Source organism: Otolemur garnettii, unplaced genomic scaffold (genome assembly GCF_000181295.1).
Source record: "Otolemur garnettii isolate 467f Iridium unplaced genomic scaffold, OtoGar3 scaffold00046, whole genome shotgun sequence".
Classification (NCBI taxonomy): domain Eukaryota; kingdom Metazoa; phylum Chordata; class Mammalia; order Primates; family Galagidae; genus Otolemur; species Otolemur garnettii.
Window position 1 is genome coordinate 13,310,183 of NW_003852441.1, and position 18,591 is coordinate 13,328,773.

The window sequence follows — 18,591 nt, forward strand, 5'->3', positions numbered from 1 at the left end:
GTACATGAGGTCCTGCATGATCTGGCCTCCACCTAACTCTGACTTTAATCTCTGCTTTTCCCTGATCACTAAGTTTCAGTTACACTGGCCCACTTCCTGTTCTTCCCAGAACATACAAAGCTTATTTCCTTCTTGGGGATTTTTTTTTTCTTTTTTCATCTACCATTCCTTCTCCCCTGGTTCTCCTCCTTATTTTTCAGTTCCATGCAAATTAACCTCCCCAGAATAGTCTTCCACAATCACGATATCACAATATTTAACCATGTGTTCCTCAAGACATTTATTTTTCCATTATCTTATATTCTTTATTTTTTAATGATACTCATCTCTAGCTGAAATTATATTTATTTATTTATTTATTATGCATCCTCTCCCCACTCAGGATGTTAGCCTTATGAAAGCAGGATCCTGGAGCTGGGCACAATGGCTCACGCCTGTAATCCTAGCACTTTGGGAGGCCAAGGCAGGTGGATTGCCTGAGCTCAGGAGTTTGAGACCAGGCTGAGCTAGAGCCAAACCTTGTCTCTAAAAATAGCCAGGCACTGTGGCAGGCGCCTGAGGCAAGAGGATCTCTTGAGGCTGAGAGTTCAAGGTTGCTGTGAGCTATGAGACCATGGCATTCTATGGAGGGTGACAAAATAAGACTGTCTCAAAAAATAAATAAAATTTAAAAATTAAAAAAAGAACCCTGAAAGCAGGACCCTTGTTTCACTAATTAGTGAATCACCACTGTCTAAGGCAAGTGCCTGGAACATTGTACTATTGTGTTAAAAAACTATTTTTTAAAATTAAATTTTATTTTATTTACTTATTTTGAGACAGTGTCTCATTTTGTCACCTGTGGAGTCATAGCTCACAGAAACCTCAAACTTTTGGGCTCAAAAGATCTTGTTTCAGCCTCCTGGGTAGCTGGGACTACAAGTGCCCACCACAATGCTGGGCTAGTTTTTTCTACTTCTTTTATTTTTTTGAGATGGAGTCTCAAGCTGTTGCCCTAGGTAGGGTGCTGTACCATCATAGCTCACAACAACCTCCATCTTGGGCTCCTATGATCCTCTTGCCTCAGTTTTTCTACTTTTTAGTATAGACAGGGGTCTTTTGCTCAGGCTGGCCTCAAACTTGTGAGCTCAAGCAACCTACCCAGCTTGGCCTCCCAGAGTGTTAAGATTACTAGTGTGAGCCACTGCACCCAGCCAGTTTTTTCTAATTTTAGTAGAGATGGGGTCTTGTTCTTGCTGAGTCTGGTCTTGAACTCCTGAGCTCAAGCTATCCACTTGCCTTGGCCTCCCAGAGTGTTAGTATTACAGGTATAAGTCCCCGCACCCAACCAAAAACTATTTGTTGAATAAATTAATGAATCATCAATCCCCTGAGATGAGGCATTGAGCTTCCTGTTCCTTATTTCCTAATCCTTTTAGGGAAGGATCCAGGCATGCAATCTGCTCTCCATCCCTTGTCCATTCTCCTCATCCAGTGGGAAGGACTCACTTGGCAAAGGGTATGAGGTTGTCTTCATCTTCTCGTACCTGCATGACTGGACTGGGCTGGGTAGCTAGACTGTCTCCTTTTTGGTGCTGGGAGAGTAAAGGAAAATGAATCATTAATTCATGCAATGGCTGTAAGAATGAGATGAGAAGTAGTTCTAGAGAATGGAAAGAGAATGTGCGGATCTTGAAAAAGGAAAGAGAGCTTAAAAATTATGTCTAGTGCTGGACTGTTATTTGAAGATCCAGGTTGAAGATGGTGAGCACAGGAAAGGTGAATGTGGTAAACAGGAAAGTGAATTTTCTGAAATCAAATGTATAGAGTAAGTGAAATTTACAGATGGCAGTTAAGCGACTTAATTGGTAATAAGGTATGATAAAATGAAAAAGGATGACAGGTGGAGACCGGATAGATCTGAGGCTTTTGGCAGGGGTAGGGGTGGTGGTGGGAGTAGTTGGGGAAAATTAGAGAAGTGGCTGAATTGAGCCTTGGTAAATGAATCAGGTATGAGTAGCTAGTGAAGGTTGAGTGTGGGAAGAGTGGTTAATTGGTGAATGGAAGGCACAGTTGGGAATGTTTACAAGATAAGACTGTGCTAAAAAAGAAAAAAGAAAAAAAAAGAAAAAAAGATAAGAATGGGCAGCGCCTGTGGCTCAAAAGGGTAGGGCGCTAGTTCCATATGCTGGAGGTGGTGGGTTCCAACCCAGCCCTAGACAATAAATAAATAAATAAATAAATAAATAAAAGAAACAAGATAAGAAGGTGCTGGACATGGTGGGTGCCTATAGTCCCAGCTCTCAGGAGTCTGAGGTAGAGAGACTGCTTGACCCCAAGGGTTTGAGGTTGCTGCAAGCTATGATGGAACCACTGCATTCCAGCCTGGGTGACAGAGATGAGACCCTGTCCCTAAAGAAAAAAAAAATTATTAAAAAATGAAAAGAAAAAGAAAAAAACAATAACAAAAACTAAAACAAAAGATGAGCAGAAGGTCAGCTACACAAAATCAGGATTGGGGACAGCCAAAGATGACCTGAGAGGCAGCTAGGGAGGGTGGAAAAGGCAATTAAGAATATTAGATGGTTAGGTGTGGTGGCTTACGCCGTAATCCTAGCACTTCGGGAGGCGGAGGTGGGTGGATTGCTTGAGCTCAGGTCAGAGACCAGCCTGAGCCAGAACTAGACTCCATCTCTAAAAATAGCTGGGCAGGGGAGACTTCCAACTTGGGTCTTCCCTTTTGCCAGAAGCTCTGGTGCTTTTTACTCCTCTGTATTCCTTTGTGTCTAATAAAATCCTATCTTACCACTGAGTGACGAGGGGAGAACTACAGGGGCATTATGGCTGGCCCCGGTGGTCCCAGCTACTTGGTAGGCTGAGGCAGGAGAATCGCTTGAGCCCAAGAGATTGCGGTTTCTGTGAGCTGTGATGCCACAGACGACAGAGTGAGATTCTTTCAGAAAAAGAATACTAGATAAGTTAGGAAAGTGCTTGTAGGTTGCACAAAGGGCAGAGTAAGCAAATTGGAAACTGTTAGATGTGAACTAGTTGTAAGACGGGCTGAGAAAGCAGTTAGAATGGCAGTAATTAGGTCTGAGGTGGCAGATGCTGAAGATTGGGTTGAAACCCAGCGGGTGGGGTGTCAATGGATGTCCGGGGGCCTGACGGGGCTCAAGAAGAGCTCAGGGGGCAGTTGGGGACTGAAGGACATTAACACCTGGGGTAGTTGGACCTAACTGGGTGGCCTAGCTCTAAGGTCTAGGATGGAGCTTAAGGAAGTCAGACAGGCTCCTCCACAGCTGACTAGGGGAAGCCATAGCCCTCGGAGGGCAGCCCACGCTGACGGTCAGGTGGGGCTGAGGAGGCACCTGGAGTGGTGGTGACGGTGGACCGGCCCAGCCGGAGGGAAGCCCACGCCCGAGGCTATGGCGTAGGCCTGAAGGGGCTAAGGGACCCTGGGCAGGTGGACTAGCGCGTGGCCTGCATAACTGGAGGCCTGAGGAGTCCCTCTGGCTGCCGGCCCAAGCCCGAAGGGGCAGTCTGGGGCCAGGCTGGGTCGGGAGGGGTGGCCTGGGCCTGAGAGGACATCTGGGCCTGAGGAGGTCGTTTGGGCCTGAGGCAGCGGCCGAGGCTGCCGAGACTGCTGAATTTGACGGCCAGGCGGACACAGAGCGTCCCATTGGCTGCGCCACCGTCGACCGAACTTGGCCCCGGCACCTGAGGCAGCTGCGCGTCGAATTCTAGAACTATGGGCTTGGCGCGGAGGAGGAGGGAAATTGCGCCTGGAGTCTCAGGAGTAGCCGGCCGGCGTCGCGCCTGGGGGAGGGGCCTGAGCGGAGCCGCCTCCTGGGCGGGGCCCTGCCGGAGGCTCCGCCCCCCGAGCGCGCCTCCGAAGGCGGCGACGTGCGCGAGTCCGGGGCTTGGGTACCCTCCAGGGTGTTCCCTCACTTTTCCCTGTTACTCAGGCTCGTGCAGCCCTGGTGTCTCGCGGCTTGTTTCTGCCTTCGGCGTCCCTTTCTCGGTTCCCGCGTCCTGCTCGGTGGGCCCCACAGTCCGGGAGCATTGCCCCTTTAACAAGAGTAGTCTGGGTCACTCCGGCCTCTCTCTGGCCGGCGCGCGCCCGCCCGTCCGCGCGCGCGCGCCCGCCCGTCCCCGGCCCCTCGCTCCCGCCCAGCTCGCGCTGCCCGGGCGGGCGCCGGCCGCTGGCGCCGCTACTGCTGCCGCCCCCGGGCGCAAGTTGGTCGCCCGCCGCCCGGGGACCCGGCGAGGGGCGGGGGCAGCCTCGTAACCGTCCCCGATCTTCCCCACTCCAGTCTCAAAGCTTCCCGGAAAGTTTGTCGCTTTGCACTCCGCGAAGCTGCCCCGGGAGCCCAGCCGCGACGAGGTGAGAGCTGGGTGAAGCGGGGAGGGAGGGGACGCCCGCGGAGGAATGTGCCGGGTTGGGAGGCGGGGAGCGGGGTCCGATTTGCTTGCCCCGGCGGGGCAGTGTAGGCTTGAGAGCCAGGATCATGTGCTATTTGTCCCGCCGAGAAGCCGAGAGGTGCCAGGCCCGGGGCGGCCGTCGGTCGGCTGGACAGGAAGATGGGGTCCGCATGGCCGCCCAGAGAGGCGGAGGCCTGTATGTTAATTCGTTCGGAAAGGTGCAAGTGGCCCAAGACCCCTCTTTCGGGTCGGTCGTCTGGCTCCGCCCCAGCCTGTATCCCACTGCTCCTTTGCTGTTGCATGGGCCGAGTCCTGTACCTCCCCCTAATACTCCCCACTGTCTCCAGCCACGCCACCTTGTTCCCTGTCCCATTAGCGGCCACAGCGTCACCATTGCGAGTCCCCACCAGTGGCCTTCCTCCCCTGGTCAGGGTCTGCAGGGGGGTCAGGGTTGTGCTTCCTGGGCCAGCTTCTGTGATTTCAGCTACTCCCTGCCCTGGGACAGACTAGCCCCTTCACCTCTCATACTCTGCCCAGAAAGACTGATGAGGCGAGGGCCAACATGATAGAAGTTTGGGGTCCTTTGGGGTCAAAGAAGGGAACCCAGCATCCCTTATCCTTCTCCATAGCCCTCCACCCTGCTGTCTGTGGGCGTAGGCTGCTCAGCCTCTCCTCCTAGGGTGTGGGCACCCGATCACCCACATTCCAAGACTCCAGCCTGGCACCTTCCCCAGGGCAGTGGACGCCATAGCACTAGCCCCAGGCTGGGGCTGAGACCTGCCTGCTTCCTTTTCCTCCTCCTCCCTTTTAAGGAGACCCTCTCTCTTCCCACTCTCCAAAACACAGGTATTCTGGGTCCTTCAACCATGGAGCCCTGGGGGTTGGTATAATGGAGACAGGATGACCCCACCCTCCCCTGCTCATTGTCCTGGATCCTGAAGAGGAAGTGCTGGGGGCTGGGCAAGGGGTTTGGGCCCACAAACAGGTCTTATGGATCCCAGTCCTGGGCTGCATCTCCAGTCCCTGGACTTTGCTCATCAGCAGTTCCTGCTTCCTGTGTGGAGAGCATGGGCCCTAGATGGAAACTGGGTCCTACTTCTGCCATGCTGACCTGGTGGGGGACTTTTAGGGCAGATTTTGTGTTTGGGGTTTTCCTTTATCTCATCTCTCTTCTGGGCTCTCAGTTTGTGCTTTGGCCCCAGAGGTCCCCTCCCTGCCTGTTTACTATCCCTGTGTTTGATGTCCTTTGTCTCTTCCACCTTCTCTCCTCCCATTCTTTCCTTCATTGCATGACCTCAGTCTTGCCTTTTGTCTCATTTTTCTCATTTTCTTAGTGTCTGGGACTTTCTGATCCTCCTTTTCCCCTTCCTGCCACTTTCAGTCTCTTTGCCCATGTGCTCCTTTCTCTGAATTGCCCTCTGTCCAGCCTCTCTCTCTCCTCTGTCTGAACGTTCAGTACACTTGTGAGTGACGAGGAATAAAAATATCACTACTCCTGCCCTTGGATTCACATTGCATTCAGCTACTCCAGAGGGGTGGCTTTCCTTTCCTAACATTTTTCCCTCACCCCTTGCCCTCTAACTTTGGAACCCCAAACAGATCTCTGGAGCCACAGGTGCCTCCTAACCATTCTTCCCCCACAACCAGGGTTTCCCCCACAGCCCCAGCTGGTGTGGCCAGGTCCCAAGTGTAGGATGGGGCTTCCCCTACGCGGGCCGGTGGCAGCCAGAACTGATACAGCCCCCCTGGTCTGGGGTCAGGACACCAGGTAACTCTGGGGTGATGGCCCAGGCCCTGCAAGCTGGGATAATGGCTCAGGAGAGAGGCAGGAATACTTTGGGAGTCCCTCAAGACAGGGATATTTGGGAGGAAGGCCAGAGGAACAACAACGGGGTCCTTGAGGTAGCGTGTAGCTGCTCGGGGAGGGTGGAGAGACTGGTTCCAAGGAGAAGCTGGGAGGCAATGTCTGGGTCCCTCCAGTGGCTCTGACCACCCTTTCTTTCTCTATCTTTCAGCTGAGGAGGGTGGGAGTGTCTGGAGCCATGGCTGGTGCTTCAGTGAAAGTGGCAGTGAGGGTTCGGCCCTTCAATGCTCGTGAGACCAGCCAGGATGCCAAGTGTGTGGTCAGCATGCAGGGCAACACCACCTGTGAGTGAGTGGCTGAGGGGGCAGGAGAGGGCAAAGGAGGGGAGGGCTTGGCTGGCACAGGCGGGGAAGGCCAGGCCCACCACGCAGGCCAGTCTTGCTGGGCTGATCTGGAGGAGGGCTGTGCTGGGCACAGAGCAGGTGCTACTTGTAAGGGTGGGGGCAGGGGCAGGCTGGCCTTTCCATGTTCCTAGTCCCTGGGAGGGGGAATGTTGGCCTAGAGCCCTCCATTGCCCAATCCAGGGAGGCAGCTCAGTGGGGGCGGGTCCTAGGAAGCCAAAATTAGCTTTGGTGGCTGGAGGGGGTGGGGAGTATTAAGGGAAGAGATGAGCTAGGACAGAGGTGGAGAGTGGGATGCCTGGATTCTAGGGGCTGGTGGAGGTGTGGTAAGAGGCTGGGAGTACTGACCTTGGTTTTTCCTCCTTTGCCCTCTCCTGCCCCCTCAGCCATCATCAATCCCAAGCAGAGCAAAGATGCACCCAAAAGCTTCACCTTTGACTATTCCTACTGGTCACACACTTCGGTGAGGTTGTTTGGCGGCGGAATGAGGGACAGGGGATTTAGGTACCGGGGAGGAAGTATTGCTGTGAAATAGGACTGCCAAGGGATTGGCTGGGACTGGATTGGAAGGACTATAGCTCCTGGGTGATTGGGACCACATTGGGGATTGGAAAGGATCCACAAAGATGACAAAGACAGTGAAGGGCAGCAAGAGAGGGGGCACACAGTTACTTCAGGCAGTCATTAGTGATGGGGCAAGACTCCTGGGATGTAGACACTTAAGGATGAAGTCATCCAGGGCTCCTACTCTTTTTTTCTCTGCTGCCCTTTGACTTAGGTCGAGGATCCCCAGTTTGCATCTCAGCAACAAGTATATCGGGACATTGGAGAGGAGATGCTACTCCATGCCTTTGAAGGCTACAACGTGTGCATCTTCGCCTATGGGCAGACGGGGGCTGGGAAATCCTACACCATGATGGGGCGGCAAGAGCCAGGGCAGCAGGGCATTGTGCCCCAGGTATGTGCTTGAGACCTGGGCAGGCAGCCATGGCAGGGACATCTTTAGCTGCCTGTAAGGGAGGAAAGACAAGGTTCTAAGGATTATGGGTCAGAGACGTGGTTCTCTCACGCCATTATTGACTAGGAATATTAGGGGAGGTAGGGGTTGACTTATCCTGGACAACCAAAGTCCTTTGGGGAGGGGCTTTTTGCTCTACCAGAGATAGTGAGACTGAGTGGAAGAGGCAAGGTCTTGGCATTAGTGAGCCTTGGGTTTGAGGAACAGTTTTATGACTATGTTACTATTTTACTTTTTTTCTTTAAATTTTTTGTGAGTGTAGTTATCTTACAGGCTTGGGTACTATAGGCAAGGTGTTAACACCAGAAAAGGCTGGTTGTAGATGACAGAATTAACCATAACTCTCTCAGGTAGTGCACCATAGTCTCCTTGGGAGTTACAATACCTGGGTTTGCATGCTGGCTTCCTGAATATTAGCCTGTGATCCTAGGCAAGTGGGAACCTCTTTGGGGTTTTCCTATCTATAAAATGGGAACCTCAGGGTTGTGGTAAGGGTTAAATGGGGCCATGTTAAAAGGGACAGACCTGGAACTAGGTGCCATAAGCAGGTCCTGAACAGGAACTTCTCTGTGTCTCCCTCCAGCTTTGTGAGGACCTTTTCTCTCGTGTTAATGAGAACCAGAGTGCACAGCTATCCTATTCTGTGGAGGTAAGCCCAGGTCTGGTGGGGAAAGCCAGGACAGGGGTCCAGCGTCCCTAGCCAAGGGAGGGAGAGCAGAGCCTTTAAGGCTGATGGCAGTCTCTCGAGCCAGACGGCCTAGAATCTAAATCCTGGCTTTGCCAGTTACTATCTGTAACTTTGGGCTGTGATTCTATCCTTAGCTCCTGAGTATGTAAATTGGTGAAATGCTTATGACACACCTCCTAGGGTTGTTGGGAGGGTCACTCACTGAGCTAGCATATGCAAGCCCTTAGCCGTGCCAGGTATACATTAGCTTTGATTGCCCACATTGTGTCCAGTGGAGTTTAGGTTAAGTTTCATAGTTGGTGTTATTGCTAGCTTTGTTCCTTATTTGCTTCTCCCACTCAGGTGAGCTATATGGAGATTTATTGTGAGCGGGTACGAGACCTCTTAAACCCTAAGAGTCGGGGCTCTCTGCGGGTCCGGGAACATCCCATCTTGGGCCCCTATGTGCAAGACCTGTCTAAATTGGCTGTGACCTCCTATGCAGACATTGCTGACCTTATGGACTGTGGAAATAAGGCTCGGTGAGGCTGGCTGAAGGAGTAGGGGGAGAGGAGGAGAGCTGGGAAGGTGGGAGGCAGGATTCAGTGACTGCTCCCTTTGCCCTGCCCCCAGGACTGTGGCTGCCACCAATATGAATGAGACCAGTAGCCGTTCCCATGCTGTCTTTACCATTGTCTTCACGCAGCGCTGCCATGACCAGCTCACTGGGCTAGACTCAGAGAAGGTGGGATGCCCCTCCATCCCCACTACCACCCTCCCTTGGTAACAGGGACAGGGATGTGGTGAAGGGGCTTGGGCCTCTCTCTCTACTCATACTACGTTGAATTATTCTTTGGGGCTTCTGTTAGCCCCTCTGCTTGCCCATTAGATCCGGGTGTTACAGTCCTTCATTTGCTTTTTTGTCTTTCCTGCTGGATTTCTCAGGGCAGGGCTTGTATCCCACTGTGTCCCTTGTCTGTGCATGAGGTAGACCTGTAAGTATTTGTAAATAAATAAATGAACAAATGAATGAGCCACCAACTCTTCACAATTGTGTATTCTTTTTCCTCCTATCCTCTTCTCTTGCCCCCTCCTGGCTTTTTCCAGCCCTTGGCAACTCCCAAGTTCCTGCTGGGTGCTCCCCTCATTAGTCTGCCCCAGCGGCCACTCATCCCAGTAACCTCCTGCCTCTCTCCTCCGGCCCCAGGTCAGTAAGATCAGTTTGGTGGACCTTGCGGGGAGTGAGCGGGCTGACTCCTCAGGGGCCCGGGGCATGCGCCTGAAGGTGAGGGGGCTTCGGAGGAGTGGGGTGGGTGAGGCAGGTGGGTGGAAGTTACCAAATGTAACCTGGGACTCCCACTGGGGAGGGGAGGGGAGGGGAGGAAGGGGAAATGCATTACGTTGTGAGGGGAGGATCCCACCCCCATATTGCCAATCCTTTTTCAGGAAGGCGCTAACATCAATAAGTCTCTGACTACCCTAGGGAAGGTGATCTCGGCACTTGCAGATATGGTAAGACTCAGGGGCTGGGAAGAGAAGGGCCTCAGGAAGTGGGGTGAAGGGAGGTGGCCCACCTTGACTCCCTGCCGCCTTCCATCCCCCAGCAATCAAAGAAGCGGAAGTCGGATTTTATCCCTTACAGGGACTCTGTGCTCACCTGGCTGCTCAAGGAAAATTTGGGTGAGGGTCTCCTTTCTCTCTTTGCTGACCCTGTTATCCCACTAAATTCCCTTTTGATATATCTAATGAATCCCTTTGCCACCGCTAGAATCCCAAATTTCTACTGTCCTACTGATTCTCTCTCAGACCCAGGGAACATCCTTTGAAGATTTTCTGATGTTGAGATCAGGGCTACACCCTCCCTGCCAAGCCAAGGGCCTCACTGACCTGGCTACCCACAGGCATTTCATTTCCCTCACTGCTCTGTGACTGTCCTGCAGATATCTAATGTCTCTCTGACCTCATCTCCCTCCAACCATATTTCATGGTTAGCTCCACAACTCTTAACTTCACCCTACCTCAAATGTGACCTTCTCAGACCTCTGCCTGGGCCCTGAGGCCCCCGACCCTGTGACCCACTTTGACTTTTCTTAGGACCCAGCTCAGCTAAGGGCTTTTCTCCTCTCTGTTCATAGGTGGGAACTCACGCACAGCAATGATTGCAGCCTTGAGCCCTGCTGACATCAATTACGAGGAGACTCTCAGCACCCTCAGGTGGGGCTTCTGGCCATGGCAGGGGTGGGGCAGCATGGGAAGTGCCCAGAGTTCAGAGGCCAGTAGTTACTTAGGACCTTGCCCATGAAACAAGGAAGACCCCTAGCCCTGCTGTGATATCTTATAACCTGAGAGGGAGGGAAGGAAACAGGCAGCAGACCAAGGATCCCTGTGCCTGGGTGTCACCAGCCTTGCTCCTCCCTTCCCACCCAGGTATGCAGACCGCACCAAGCAGATCCGCTGCAATGCTGTCATCAACGAGGACCCTAATGCCCGGCTGATCAGAGAGCTGCAGGAGGAGGTGGCCCGGCTGCGGGAACTGCTGATGGCACAGGGGCTCTCAGCCTCTGCTCTGGGAGGTAGGGTTCCTGGGGAGGGGTAACTCAGGGGTGCCCCTTGGCCCACTCCATCCCTCCTCACTTGCCTTTGCCCAGTCCTGTGACCATTCATGTGCTCAGTGATGTGGACACAGATAGGGAGAGGGGACTTATGTCTTCAGATGTCACAGAGCTAAGAGGGACTAATTCACTAGGGAGGATCAGGATTCAGAGGGACCTTGACAGCTTCTTGGAACTAATAAAATGACAGGTGCAGGAATAAACGGCATGTCCCACATTTATGGGTCAAACAATAAATCATCAAGGAGAGGCTACTGGGCACCTGCTTTGACAGACATTTTTTTGTAAAACATCAGGGTTTTCATGAACCATAAACCTGACAGTTGACAGTGGAATGGTATTTAAAATGTAAAGCTCAGCCTCACTGATGTGAAATAGGCTGAGGGAGAGACCACATAATCCATGTTGATTGTGTTGAGCATGGGCCCTGGGGTGATCCCACTGGGGATAGTCAGGATGCTGAGAGGCAGGTAAGGGGATGAGAGTGTTCTTAGGAAGAGAAGGATAAGTAGGTAGGACATTTGCCTTCCAGCGTTTGAAGGGTCGTCTCACAGAAGAAAAAGCAGTATAATTTCTTATCCCAGAGGACAGAACAGTGGGGATGACGCAGGGCCAATTTCAACTCAACATAGCTAAGACCTTTTTGGCCAGTGTAAGTCATCTAACAGTGGAAAGAACGTGGCTGCCTTGTTCGTAATGAGTTGTCCATTCCTGTGGTACATGCAGGGATGGAGTGCCCATTTGTCAAGGCGTAGGGGGACTTGGTGGGAGGTTGACCACTTGTCTTCTGAATTCCTCACAGACTGGTCCTCTGTGAAGTCTTGCTTTCTGTATGTCTCCAGTTACTTCCATCTTTCCTTAGCCTCCTTCTTGTGCTTCTCTCCCTCTTTTTCAGGCCTGAAGGTGGAAGAGGGGAGTGTTGGAGGTGCTCTGCCTGCTGTGTCGTCTCCCCCTGCTCCAGCTTCACCGTTGTCCCCTACAGCACATAATGGGGAGCTGGAGTCATCATTTTCCCCTAATGCTGAGCCCCAGATTGGGCCTGAGGAGGCCATGGAGAGGCTGCAGGTGGGGAGCTGGAGCTGCTAGGGTCCAGGGATGATGTCAGGGGCTGCTGGGATTTTACTTCAAAGCCAGGGTTGAGGAGGTAGAAGGAATTCTAGAAATAATGTGGTCCCCCGAGTTAGGTGCCTGTCTCAGATTTTTCAGCGTGTCTTGATCCTTGCCATCTTGTGCGTCTAGGAGACAGAGAAGATTATAGCTGAGCTGAATGAGACGTGGGAGGAAAAGCTACGCAAGACAGAAGCCCTGAGGATGGAAAGGTGTGACGAGCTGGGGCTTGGAGGGCAGGGGGAGTGTGGGGAGGGAGGGTGGACTCTGTGGGAAAGGAGGTCATGGAGAGTGATAACACTTGATATTTGCCTCATTTTTGCCCACAGAGAAGCCTTGCTGGCTGAGATGGGAGTCGCTGTCCGGGAGGATGGAGGAACTGTGGGTGTCTTCTCTCCAAAGAAAGTGAGTGAGGGGTCTGGTGAGGATGCCTAGGGAGCGCTCTGGATGTTTGGAGGAGAGGCAGGAGGTGGCAGGATAGTGAGTTCTAACCCTGGTCTTACCCTCTGAGGTCTTTGACTTGTCTGTCATCTCTGTTCCTTTCTCTACCGCCTCCTTCTGTGTTGTCCAGCCATCCCTGCCTTCTCCCTCAGTCCTTCTGATAGCCATAATCTAGGGTTTATTAAGTGCCTATGGCCAAGGACTCGGAGGACCACAGAAGAATGACAGGGTCCTTGTCCTTAGGGGGATTGCAAGAGCTGCTTAGAATCAAGGTCTGTGCAGACATACATTTGCACATGTTTTTATTGAGTTTACATATGGAATATAAGTTTGGATTCATTAGAAAGGTGATTATAGTGGTTACTGCAGGAGAAAGGGAGAAGACCTAGGAAATTAAATTAGAGATTGATTAGGGTAGAGACTTAGGCTTCGTATATGTTCTTGTATTGTTTGGGTTTTGTACCCTGTGCGTGTGCTACCTACTCAAAAAAATAAGGAAATATACTTGGGAAGACAAGACTGTAAACGGAGTAGAGGAGGTGTAAGTGATCGTAAGTGCAACAAGGGGTTGTTTATCATTGGAAGCACCAGTGTGGCCTAGAGATAAATAGCAACTGGTTTCCTGGAGAAGGTGGTTGGGAAAGTGGAGCCTGAAAGATGGATGGGACTTGGGAGGGATAGAAGAGTAGGGACAGCACGTAGCTGAGTATGCTGAGCGTACATGTGTTGAGCTGAGTGGGATATGCCAGTGTCTGATGCAGGTCTGCCTGATAGCAGGTGCTCAGTGAATCTGCTGAGGAAGGAAGTAGGGCAGAAGTGGTCGAGTTCAGGTGGAGGCAGGAATTCAAAATACTTAACCAGCCAACATAGGCACTGACCAATCAGAAAGGAAGTTGTGGTAGACAGCCAGCACAGCTGTACTGGCACATAGCAATGGGGGATGATGCGGAGGCCAGTTTGAGCAAAGCCGGAACTTCCAGTCCCAGCAGGGAACCAGCCCAGCCTGTCTGGTCCCTGGTGTGAAACAGCATGGGGTCAGGCCCTAAGTTAGAGACACTGTGCACTGGGCCAGACAGGGTCTCCAGGGCTGCCTGGAAGAGGTGGTAGGTTATAGGAAGAAGCTCCTCTCTATTTTGTAAGTTCATTGCCATCTGGGAGACAAAGCAGGCAGGGATCATTGAACCCTGTTCTGAAAGAGGAGAGGGTTTGCTTTGCCTTGCCCAGTCCACAGGCAGAGGGTGAGAGCTGTGGTGAAGGATTATGGGTGGCCGCCCAGGCTGAGGGGCCTGGTCTAGGCTGGGTGTACCCAGGGATTTGGGTCCTTGAGGGATCCAGAACCTTCTGGGACCTAGCCACATCTAGGGAGGGAGAGGAGCTACATACAGAAGGCTCTCAGTATGGCTTCAGTCCCCTTTGTGTACCTGTAGGTGGGACACTTCCACCACAGTTGCAGGGACAGAGAAAAGGCAAAACCAAGTGGGAAGCTGATGGGGTGGGTGTTGTGGTGCTCTTTCCCTGTGAGGGGGGGGCTTGACAGTGCACAGGGATGCTGCCCTCTAAAGCCCTAGGCTAAAGGCTTCTTGTTTTGTTTTTAATTGTCCTCATAAAGGCATAACATATATCAGAGAAAACATTCAAGTAGTATTAAAGGGGTATGTATGGTGAAAAGCAAATCTCTCTCCTCCTTACCTTGTAGATTCCTGCCAAGAGGCAACCTCCATTGTCAGGTCTTTATGTGTTCAAGTCTCTGCATGTACAGGCCTGTATTATATATAATTATACATGTTTGCACTCTTTAATAATAGTAGTTGTGTACTTTATTTTGAAGGTCACTGTACTTTTTTTTTATAGTGTCAGAATATTCCATTTTGTAAAGGTAGGATAATTTAACTAGCTTCCTACTGCTGGAAATTTAGATTGTACTAAATTATTTGTACAGCAAATAATACTACAGTGGGTAGTCTTTTTTTTTTCTTTTTTAAAATTCCAGATTAATATGAAGATATGCATATTTAAGCTATATTATTTGCATTTGTAAGGCAAAATCCAAGTTGTAGTTGTGTCCTTCGCCCAGGAAGCGTGCCATACACATGTGCATTGTGCCCATTGGGTGACAACTTGCTGAACCCCCTTCCAGCCCTCCCCTCTTCTTGAATTTAATTGAGTTTTTCTCTCTTGTGGGGCTGCAGTTGTTAATCTACTAGTTTCAACTTAGTATTGAGTACATTTGATGCTCGTTTTTTCCATTTTTGTGATACTTAGAAGAATGTTCTCTAAATCCTTCTGTGTTCTTACAAAACATAAAAAAACTCCATCTTTTGGGCAGTGCCTGTGGCTCAGTGGGTAGGGCGCCTGCCCCATATACCAAGGGTGGCAGGTTTAAACCTAGCCCTGGCCAAACTGCAACAAAAAAATAGCCAGGCAATGTGGTGGGCGCCTGTAGTCCCAGCTACTTGGGAGGCTGAGGCAAGAGAATCACCTAAGCCCAGGAGTTGGAGGTTGCTGTGAGCTGTGATGCCACGGCACTCTACCAAGGACGATAAAGTGAGATTCTGTCTCTAAAAAAAAAAAAAAAACACTCTATCTTTTTATGGCTGAATAGTATTCCATGACAATGAGTAGTCTTTTAAACAGGTGTTGTCTGTAGAACAGATCCCTAGAAGTGAAGATTTTTGGATTTTTGGTCAAATGATAGACATTTACAATTTTGGTCTAGACTAGGCACAGTGGCTCTCACCTGTAATCCTAGCAATCTGGAAGGTTGAGGTGGGAGGATCTCTTGAGCTCAGGAATTTGAGATGAGCCTGAGCAAGAGTGAGACCTTGTTTTTACTAAAACAGAAAAATTAGCTGGGGATTGTGGAGGTACCTGTAGTCCCAGCTACTTGGGAGGCTGAGGCAGGAGAATCGCTTGAGCCCAGGAGTTGGAGGTTGCTGTGAGCTATGATGCCATGGCACTCTACCCAGGGTGACAGCTTGAGGCTCTGTGTCAAAAAAAAAAAAGGAATAAAATAAAATTTTGATCTATACTGCCAAAGTACCCTCTGAAGATTTTGTTTGTTTGTTTGAGATAGAATTTTGTTTGACACCCAGGCTAGAGTGTGGTAGCATAGTCATAGCTCACTGCTGCCTCTGATTCCTGGGGTTAAGCAATCATGCTTGAACCTCCTGAGTAGCTGGGACTATAGGTATATATCACCATGCCTGGCTCATTTTTTAAATTTTTCATAGAGATTGGATCTTGCTAATTCCCAGGCTGGCCTTGAACTCCTGGGCTCAGTGTTACTCCAACTTCAGCCTCCCAAAGTGCTATGATTACAAACATGAGTCATGATGTCCAACTCCTTCTGAAGATTATAGCCATGCCAATTTATATTTCCAAGGGCAGCATGCAAGAGGGCCCATTTTCCCTTACCCATTCAACATTTTGGGTTAATCAGAGTTTTTGGTATTTGCCAGTATGATTGGTGAAAAAAGGTGTCCTGTGGTAGTTTGTGTTTGCATTTTTCTCTAGGTGGGGAGGACTGACTTATTCTCTTATATTTAAAGGCATGTGTATTCAGATGGAAGAGCTATTAGACTCATGAGGGAAGTGGGTTTGGTGGGGGTGGCAACCCAGGAATAGTGGGTCCTAGGGGAAAAGCTATAGTTTATTTTGGAGAGAGGGCCCACTTGCTGGGATCTCCACCACTACTAGACTTAAGGACTTTTTTTTGGAGACAGAGTCTTACTCTGTTGCTCTGGATAGAGTGCTATGGCATCATAGCTCACAGCAACCTCAAACTCTTGGGTTTGAGCAGTCCTCCTGTTTCAGCCTCCTGAGTAGCTGGGACTACAGGTGCCCACCATGACATCTGGATAGTTTTTCTATTTTTAGTAGAGACGTGGTCTTGCTTTTGCTCAGTCTGGTCTCAAACTCTTGAGATCAGGCAATCCACTTTGCTCAGCCTCCCAGAGTGCTAGGATTCCAGGCGTGACCCACTGCACCTGGCCACTTAAAATCAGTGATCTTCAAACCTCGCTCCAAGCTTCCTTCTTACGGGCTGAGGTCAGAGGACAGAACTACATGCTGGGCTCCCCACCCCCAGTCTGGGTCTGAATAGTTCCCTGCTTATCTGCTTGACGTCTAGGCTCTTAGATAAGGTTTCATTCAAACAAAGAATTTTAGGGCTGAACAAAAGTTGAAAAGCACTGCCCCAAATTGCGTCCCCTCTCCCCAGGGATAGATCACTTTCTGCTCCCAGAGCCGAAAGTGTTTGCAAATCCCAGAGCAAGCCTGACACTACAGTATAGGGGGACAGGAGAAGAGGTCCCTCCATCTCTAGGGAGGAGGTGTTGCATCAGCAATTGTTGGGTGCCACACATCATACCCACAGTACTGGGTGTCTTCTGCACCCTTTGCTTTTCTGCCTCCATGCTTCAGTTCAGACTCCTTTCATCTGGAATGTTCTTCCTTGTGTGTGTCTATGCCCTCATTCTCAAAGGCATGTGCCCATATAGACTTTCCTATGAAGTCCTTCTTATCACCTCCCAGACTTCCCTCATGCTTCACTTTGTTTTCTTTTGCATGTGAGTCCCTCCCAGAATATGGTGATAATTAGCTTCCTGGGAACAAATGAATGAATGAATGAATGAATGAAGTGAGGGCATGAGGTGATCACTTCTATGAGACATAATTAGCTTCCTGGGAACAAATGAATGAATGAATGAATGATGTGAGGGCATGAGGTGAAATACTTCTATGAGGCATCTGTTTCCTGCTTGTAACTGTGTTTCCATGCTGAGTCTCACCTCCCCAAATTGACTCTGATTTCCTTCCTGACCAGACAGCAGTGTCAGAGTTTGAATGGTCTCTGTATCCTGCCCAGTACTTCACTGGATAAGGTAGAAAGCCCACAGAAAATCCTTGTAGAGTGGAGGCAGGAGATCTTGTGTTGGGTTGGAAGGCTTAGGAGGCTTCATGGAGGAAGTGGCATTTGAGACAGATGGTGCCCAAGAGACATGAATGATTTTGACAGGTGATGATGGGGGAGGGGTGGAGAAGAAGGCTGTTCCAGGAAAGGCTTGTTTGGAGTGAGTGCCCAATGGTCCAGTGGACGGGAACACAGAGGCAGGGAGAGAGGCCTGGGAAGGGGGCATGGACAGGTGGGCTGGAGCCTTGATATGGCATGGCCCCGGGGTACCTGGATAGAGAGCAACCCCAACTCAGGCAGCCTGGAGCACCAGCTGGAGAGGCGAGGACATGACAAAAGACATGGGAATGTGTGTGTGGAACTGGAAGACCTGCAGATGGCAGGAAGTCCGGTGGCCCTGAGACGGGATAGTGCAGAGGGGTGGGCAGGTGCAGGTGGAGGCAGCAGTTCCTAGTGGAGAAGACTCCTCAGGCCTGGCAGGCAGTGGCACAAGGGGGTATGGCAGGAATAAGGCCTTTGTGTTGCCCAGAGTACAGAAACAGAAGTTGGGAAAAGGTGCTTTAGGGAAAGGAATGGACTGGGTTTCTAGCACCGAGTGGCATGGTCATCATCCAGGTATTCAGGATGGATTTGGTTGGGGGGGACCTTGGGCATGGACAATTCCGGCAGCTGCTAGAGCAGCCTTGGCCTAGGTAAAACAGGCCCTGGGTAGTGCCAACCAGAGAAGAGTTGGTGGGTCTGGTTCAAGAAAGAGGGTGGCTTCATTTTCTTTATCTCTCTCCTGCTTGCTTGCTCTTTCTTCTTTTTTTTCCTTCCCTCCCTCCCTCCCCTTCCCTCTCTCCCTCCCTCCCCTTCCCTCTCTCCCTTCCTTCCTTCCCTCCCCCTCCTTCCCTTCCTTTCTTCCCTTCTTTCTTTCTCTGAGACAGAATCTCACTCTGTCACCCTGGGTAGAGTACTATGGCATCATAGCTCATAGCAACTTCAAACTTTTGGCCTCAAAAGATCCTCTTGCCTCAGCCTTCTGAGTAGCTGGGACTATAGGCACCTGCCACAACACCCAGCTAGTTTTTCAAGTTTTATTAGAGACAGGGTCTTGCTCTTCCTCAGACTGGTCTTGAACTCTTTAAGTTTAAGCAGTCAACCTGCCTTGGCCTCCCAGAGTGCTAGGATTACAGGTATAACCCTCTGCACCTGGCCTTACACTTTTTATCTTTAAACTATAAAGTAA

General features: G+C 50.7%; 2 protein-coding genes across 6 annotated transcripts in view; one reads left to right on the top strand and one right to left on the bottom strand.

The window, feature by feature from the left end:
* Positions 1 to 1,582, bottom strand: part of INCA1 (inhibitor of CDK, cyclin A1 interacting protein 1) — a 5,666-nt gene extending 4,084 nt beyond the window's left edge. For both annotated transcript variants that reach the window (XM_003791223.2, XM_003791224.2), the window contains exon 1: positions 1,489 to 1,582. In XM_003791223.2, coding sequence (XP_003791271.1) covers positions 1,489 to 1,532 — 44 coding nt within the window. In that variant the 5' untranslated portion in view covers positions 1,533 to 1,582. The remainder of the gene's footprint in view (positions 1 to 1,488) is intronic.
* Positions 1,583 to 4,153: 2,571 nt separating this feature from the next.
* KIF1C (kinesin family member 1C) overlaps positions 4,154 to 18,591 on the top strand; it is a 27,446-nt gene continuing 13,008 nt past the window's right edge. Inside the window, exons 1-16 of one of the 4 annotated variants that reach the window (XM_003791225.3) lie at positions 4,154 to 4,363; positions 6,049 to 6,169; positions 6,417 to 6,549; positions 6,993 to 7,069; positions 7,385 to 7,564; positions 8,208 to 8,273; positions 8,655 to 8,833; positions 8,925 to 9,036; positions 9,499 to 9,576; positions 9,738 to 9,803; positions 9,896 to 9,971; positions 10,427 to 10,505; positions 10,719 to 10,864; positions 11,799 to 11,968; positions 12,143 to 12,222; positions 12,340 to 12,415. In XM_003791225.3, coding sequence (XP_003791273.1) covers positions 6,444 to 6,549; positions 6,993 to 7,069; positions 7,385 to 7,564; positions 8,208 to 8,273; positions 8,655 to 8,833; positions 8,925 to 9,036; positions 9,499 to 9,576; positions 9,738 to 9,803; positions 9,896 to 9,971; positions 10,427 to 10,505; positions 10,719 to 10,864; positions 11,799 to 11,968; positions 12,143 to 12,222; positions 12,340 to 12,415 — 1,491 coding nt within the window. In that variant the 5' untranslated portion in view covers positions 4,154 to 4,363; positions 6,049 to 6,169; positions 6,417 to 6,443. Of the gene's footprint in view, positions 4,364 to 4,407; positions 4,620 to 5,203; positions 6,170 to 6,416; positions 6,554 to 6,992; positions 7,070 to 7,384; positions 7,565 to 8,207; positions 8,274 to 8,654; positions 8,834 to 8,924; positions 9,037 to 9,498; positions 9,577 to 9,737; positions 9,804 to 9,895; positions 9,972 to 10,426; positions 10,506 to 10,718; positions 10,865 to 11,798; positions 11,969 to 12,142; positions 12,223 to 12,339; positions 12,416 to 18,591 lie in introns of those variants that run through there. The other 3 variants (XM_023514035.1, XM_012805988.2, XM_023514036.1) reach the window with 3 other exon arrangements.